Source organism: Chionomys nivalis, chromosome 2, assembly GCF_950005125.1.
Source record: "Chionomys nivalis chromosome 2, mChiNiv1.1, whole genome shotgun sequence".
NCBI lineage: Eukaryota > Metazoa > Chordata > Mammalia > Rodentia > Cricetidae > Chionomys > Chionomys nivalis.
In genome coordinates, this window is record NC_080087.1 from 630,699 (window position 1) to 637,890 (window position 7,192).

The 7,192-nt window shown below is 33.4% G+C and overlaps 1 protein-coding gene across 1 annotated transcript; it reads right to left on the reverse strand.

Moving 5' to 3' along the window:
• Positions 1–2,783: 2,783 nt before the first annotated feature.
• LOC130870124 (olfactory receptor 5T3-like) lies at positions 2,784–3,758 on the reverse strand. Its single transcript, XM_057762710.1, is given in 1 exon segment — positions 2,784–3,758. A coding segment is annotated over 1 exon segment (972 nt). The 5' UTR covers positions 3,756–3,758.
• Positions 3,759–7,192: the final 3,434 nt, after the last annotated feature.

Sequence of the window (7,192 nt, forward strand, 5' to 3'; positions counted from 1 at the left end):
CAGTTGGTTAAGTCTATAACAGTCAGAACAATATTGCACCAATGGGTACATCTTACCTAGAAGGTTGCCATTGTAATTTGCAGAGTTAACAGCTGTTTAATAATGTCGATGCCTATTCTCCCTTATTAGCCTGCATAGATCTCTTACAATAATTAAGTTATGAAGTAGAGAGAAGTTATTCAGAACAACTATAGCTTGATTTTTCCATGTTATATATTGTGGGTCCTAGGTTGCCTTCAGGAATTGGGTCTTATTATATAATTCTGGTGTGCAAGCAAGAGGAATAACAAGAACCTATGTTGTTTTGGAACTTCTGTGTCCTTTGTAACCAATGTCTCTTATGTGTGTATCCCACATCTGACTATAATAACCCAAAGCTTCTAGAAACATCATTATCCAGCAATGCAGGGTCTCTTCGTTCTAATTATTTTTAAATGTATATTAGCTGAATGTTGGCTTTTAGGTTTCCATATTGACTTTTCCTACACCACTTCGGTACAGCACCCTCACTCCATGCCTATTGGTTTTTCTCATCTGCCAAATTTCCTCCTACATTTAATTTTACCTGTATCCTTTCATATCTCCTTTGCTTAGTGTATTCCTCCTAACTGGATGCTTTCCAATTTCCTCTCATGCACATCCATGTTTACACACAAAGTAGAACCCACAAGCTAGAGTTAACATGAAGCAGTTGTCTTTCTAGGACTGGCTCAACTCACTCAGTACACTTTTCTGAGCAAAACTTTCTTGTCAGTGGAAATAAATGGACTGCTCCTGCATGATAGATCAAATGAAGTGAGAAACTAATGTCAAGAAATTGTTTTCATGGATCTCAAAATTACAATTTAGCTTTCAATAGGAATATTCCATAACATATAAAATATATATGTGAGCATATAAAGATGTGCGTTTGTGCAAGTGTGGTTTTGTAGCAAAAGGCCATGAATTTGGAAGAGTGAGGAGGAACATATAGGAGGGTTTTAGGAAAGGTAAGGGATAGTGGTATAATTATACTATAATATCAAAAAGCAAAAGAAACAAATTTAAAAATGAAGATAATCATAGTCCATGAAGAAACAACCAACAAAAACAAAGAAAAAAACAGTATGGGTTTATGAAATGACTAATTAAAGGTGCTTGATAACAGGAAAAATATTGTCACTGACCACATGAGTTTTATCTCTGTAATATCAATGGTAGAGGGAAAGGATAGATCCCTGTCCCCAATCTGTCTTCTGACTTTTTCCCATGTACCACGGCATGCAAACACACACAGATACACGATGAATAAATATAACAAATGATTTTGTTTACCCATCATCAATTTATTGAATGCGTTTTCTTTTTTTATTTTATTCTTTTTTAATTAAAATTTCCACCTCCTCCCCATTTCCCATTTCCTTCCCCCTCCTCCCACATATTGTCCCCTCCCCCCACTCCCCTCCCCCTATCCCCACTCCTTTTCTCCTCCCCCCACTCCATTCCCCCTCCCTCTCTATACTGAAGAGCAGTCCAAATTCCCTGCCCTGCAGGAAGACCAAGGTCCTCCCACTTCTATCTAGGTCCAGGAAGGTGAGCATCCAAACAGGCTAAGCTCCCACAAAGCCAGTTCATGTATTAGAATCGAAACCTAGTGCCATTGTCCTTTGCTTCCCATCAGCCTTCATTGTCCGCCATGTTCAGAGAGTCCAGTTTCAACCCACGCTTATTCAGTCCCTGTCCAACTGGCCTTGGTGGGCTCCCAATAGATCAGTTCCACTGTCACAGTAGGGAGATGTCCCCAGCTGGTACCTTGGGCAACTGAGGAGAGGGAACCTGAAATGACCCTATCCTATACTGATGAATATCTTGCATATCACCTTAGAACCTTCATCTGGCGATGGATCGAGATAGAGACAGAGACCCAATTTTGAGCAACGGACTGAGCTCTTAAGGTCCGAATGAGGAGCAGAAGGAGGGAGAACATGAGCAAGGAAGTCAGGACCACGAGGGGTAACAAATGATTTTTAAAGTCATGTTGTTGCCGGGCGGTGGTGGCGCACGCCTTTAATCCCAGCACTCGGGAGGCAGAGGCAGGTGAATCTCTGTGAGTTCGAGACCAGCCTGGTCTACAAGAGCTAGTTCCAGGACAGGCTCCAAAACCACAGAGAAACCCTGTCTCGAAAAACAAAAACAAAAAAAAAACAAAAAAAAAAAACAAAAAAAAACAAATAAAGTCATGTTGTTTAATTAAAATGTTGCATTCAGATTTTTGGTTTATTTGAAAGAAAAAATAAAGCTGGAGGTAAAGAAGTATTTCATTGCAAGAAATGTGAATTTATTCACAAAATCACTTCTCAAGTAGTCATCCTATGAAAAGTTTTCTTTCTGGTAAAAAAAAAATATGCTTTGAGAATCCCAACATGAGAACTCTGCATTTGGGATTGTTACATAGTGCTTGCTAAGACTTTATCATAAGTTACACAAGAATCATTTAATCACAGAGTCCTGAATACCCAGTTTCTTCTTAAGTGTAGCAAAATTAACCATGTATTTCTGATCAAGAACAATATTCACATAAAAATATTTATTTAAATTTTATCAAAGTTATTTTGTATGTAGGAGAAAGAATTTAGTTTTAAAAAATGTTATCTGAGAAAGAGAAAGATAATTGATGTCTTAAAATAATTTCTAATACATAACATACTACTAACTAAAGTCATGACATGTTTGTAATTTGTAACCATGCACATTTCATGCAAACATGGATTAACGACTAAATTTTATTTTTTTAAATATATATATTAATTATGAACCAAATTTTTCCACAATTTCTTTATTGCTGCTTTTACATCTTTGTTCCTTAAACTGTAGATGATGGGATTCAACATGGGAATCACAATGGTGTAAAATATTGACACTACCATGTCATGGTTTGACCCAGAGCCGGAACTTGGCTTCATATAACTAAAGAGGATTGTACCATGGTAAATAGAGACTCCAGTGAGGTGGGAGCCACATGTAGAGAACACTTTTCTTCTACTCTCAGTAGAGTGCATGTTCAGAATGGCAAAGAGAATGAATCCATAGGAGATCAGAACAATAAGGATGGTAATGGTCTCAATCAATCCCACCAAGTATAAGAGTAGAAGCTCATTGATATGTGTATCAGAACAAGAGAGAGCAAGCAATGGTGGAATATCACAGAAGACATGCCTAATTTCATTAGATCCGCAGAAGGACAGACTGAAAGTGGCCACTGTGTGTGTAGCACCATGCAGAGCTCCAATGGCATAGGAAGCAATAATAAGTGGTACATAGACTTTGGGTGACATGGTTACTGCATACAGAAGTGGATTGTAGATGGCTACATAGCGGTCATATGCCATTGCTGCCAGCAGAAGGGATTCTGTGGTCCCTAAAGTAACAAAGAGAAACATCTGTGTTGCACATCCAAGGAATGAGATGGATTTATCTTCTTCCAGGAAGTTGATCAACATTTTGGGGGTAACAGCTGTAGAATAGCAGGCATCCAAGAAAGACAAAACACTAAGGAAGTAGTACATGGGGTTGTGTAATCGAGAATCCCCAATGACCAAAACCACCAGTCCAAAGTTTCCTATCAGAGTGAAAAGATAGATAGCAAGAAACAGTAAAAATAGGAGGACCTGCAGTTCAAAGTCATCTGTGAAGCCCAAGAGTATAAACACGGTAGCTTCTGTCACATTCTGTAAGGGATTCTTGTGGACATCCATGGCTGTTGCCAATCATTCCATTTTGGTTTTGGTTTATATATTGCAAATATAAAAAAATCCCATATAAAAAGCTGTCTCATTGTCTCTATGTTTGGTTCTTAAGGCATAGTGACATCCTTGGTAATAATGGAGTGGGAAATGTCAAGTAAATTTTATGAAAGCAGACAGATCTCACTATATGAGGTAAAAAAAAAGATAATTACATTTACTAGTTGAATATAAATTTATAAAGTTAAAGGTCCAGCAGTTAAAACAGATTTTTATCCAAAATAATTGTCCATTTGTCTCTTCACATTATAGTTTTACATTTTGATGTTTTATTACACTACATTTTTATTTTAAAATACTATATTTATGTACATGTGCATGATTTCAATATCTTGAATTGAAATAGGACTGTATCACACTCCCAACCTTTTTTTCCAAGCCACTTTCAGGTATTTTACCTCCAAAGTTCTTCATGTCCTCCAACCCTCATGCTAGACTTGAAAGCCTATTGTTTTATTGTTTATACAAACGTAAATATGTATGCATAAGTATATAAATACAACCTCTGGGCCCATTTTTGTTGTTTGTGTATATATGCTTTCTGGGATGGTCATTCAGCTTTGGACAACCTATGTGGGCCTATTAACAGGGAGAGGCTAATCCTTCTTCCTGCATTAATAGGCCAGTTGTAGATCTGTCTAGGAGAAGCATCCCATGAAAATTTAGCCTCTTCCATTTAACATGTCCATTGATATTACCATTGGCTATGTCCTGTTTTTGCATCTATTTTGATTATCAAAGACACACAAAAAAAGAGTAAATTCAAACTATTACAATGGAAAGTACATACCTGTGTAACAGTCCTTGTTGTGCTGCAAATACACCTAACATTATTTGTTAACATTTCAGGTTTTTAAACATGAGAATCCATACTCTATCACAGTTAAATTTAAAATAAAAATTTATAGTAAAATTATAAATAATAATTAAAAAAATCCCTTGGCTCTCTATTAAAAATCTCAAGAAAACATTCTCTAGTAAACATTCCTGGGTTGATTTCTGCATAGTCACCCTGTTTTTGTTTTTATTTTCAGCCTGTCACAGGTTAAATGTTTACAAAATATTAAAAGCACATGCAGAGGGTAGAGGAGTGATTTAGCCAGGTACATTAAAAATCTGAAGTGTGGTAAAGCTTGCCAAATTATACTGAACTTTCATATCAATTTGAGGAAAAATAGAATTTTTCTAATTTAGATCAAGCCAGAAATCATGTAGGTTTGTTTTCCCAGATAGATCTTCAGATTCTACATCGATAGTTTGTTCTAGTCCATAGAGTACTTTTGTAAATGTGTTTCACTAAACAATAACTGTTCATTCTCAGAAGATTACAGAGTAACATATAAACATGTAACAAAACAGCTTATGTAAACACAGACAATTTAAATATTAACATAAGAATGAATGGAAGTACTTTAATACAAAATGTCATTGATAGTAATTTTAATCATTATTTAATTGTACAAATATGCTACGTATACATTCATGGACTTAGAAAATGAGACTTAAATTATTCTTGTTATCTCTCCTTTCTCCCTTTTCTTTATCTCTCAAGATTGATAAAGGAATTTATTCACAAACATTTACCTAGTTTGTAAAAGACAAATAAGTTATCAAATAGAAGTATAGTGAAAATAATTATTAATGTAAATGAGGTTTCCAAATTTATTAATAGTTTACTGCCTAAGCATAAGAAAATACATGTTAATTGCTATGCACTAGAGTAATGTCACCAATACTGTAATTCTATGATTTTATTTCTCTTCTAAGATATAAAATAAAGCAACTGTAAAGAATTAAGAACTGCATTTAGAGTCAAATTCCTGATGTTGATTCTCATAGACAGGTTCCACTGATCAACAATGTGTACTTCAAAAATGCTAATTTCATAGTTTCACTTGACTCTTTTTACCACATGAACACAGAAAATTGCAGAGAAAGAGTTTATGGATCTATTACAACATGTTTTCCAGAAAAAAAATTAATATTTGCAGTACACATAACTCTAAATTATAAATCTGAAATTTCATTCATATAGTGAAATTCTAAGGGTATATAAAGAAACTTTTCAAATAAAACATTAAATAATTAAGGAAGCACAAGCGTTAAAACATATATATCATATCTTATTTTGACGTTAAATATAATGACTGTCTAAATTACTGTATAAGAAGCCTCATCTATCTCTGTCACATTTTTGGCCTGGGAATATGTCAGTTAAATAATATGGATTTTCTTATTGCAATATTTTGACCAAAATATTTTTAGTATTATTTTCACATTGATTGGAAAACAAGAATATGGGGTCTGAAATGATGCAACCTTTATTTACAATCATAATTTATTAGAATATTTAGTGAGAAACTATAAGAAATTTAGACATAATTGACAATACTAAAGCACGCTAGTTTTTCCCAAGATTAAATTTGAAAAATTTATTTCTCTCAAGTTACATTTAAGGATAGTAATAATTTTCATACCTTACATTTGCAAATAGTCTCTCTAATTTCTCTTATTATAAGTGAAAAATTTATGTAGAAAGCATTTTAACTACAATATCCTCAATTACATATAATTTTAAAATAAGTTTCTCAATTCTCATGATTATATTCATGGCAATATTGGAAATACTAAAACCAAGATGAATATAAGAGCAAAATGTATCTACATGATGTGGAACTATTGTAATATGTTACAAAATATGTGTTCATTTTTCTTATTTTGTCTACTTAAGAACTTATGAAAACATAGTGTAATATAAGCTTATACAAAAGGATACCAAGTATTAACTAAATTTACAATGTAACCTTGTCAGACCTTATCTAATAGACAAAGTAGCATTCAATATTTCAGTTCCCTGAGACTTCAGACTTTCTTCATCACCATACTATGTCTTCATGGTCTACTGCTATACTTGAATTATCACTCTATAAAAATAAAAGAAGATAGCATTTCTCTTTGGCTCATTAAATGGAGGATACTACATTTAAATAAACTGCACAGTTTAGAAATAAACAGCTAAAAGTACATCTAAATATATAGCCAGTAAAAATGCACAAGATTCAAATAACTAGGTTAGAAATCAAAATAAAAGAAAACTGAATCAGAAAAAAGATTATATACATAAAAAACTCATTTGAAGCTCATTTTTTTGTCCTAATTGGTTTCATTCATTGAAAAATATCTAATTTCTAATGTATAGTAAAATATAAGTATAATTCAGCTATTTCCCTTTCTCTTCTCAGAAGACTGATTCAATTTTCAACACAACTCTCTTTAATTTGACTTTCCATATCATAGTTAAATATTTAGACTTGTTCTAGAATTTGAAATCAATTGTAACATTTAAAACATTTTGTGCATGAAGAAAAACTTTGTTTACTTACAAAAATTAACTGCTTGGTCAATTAGAA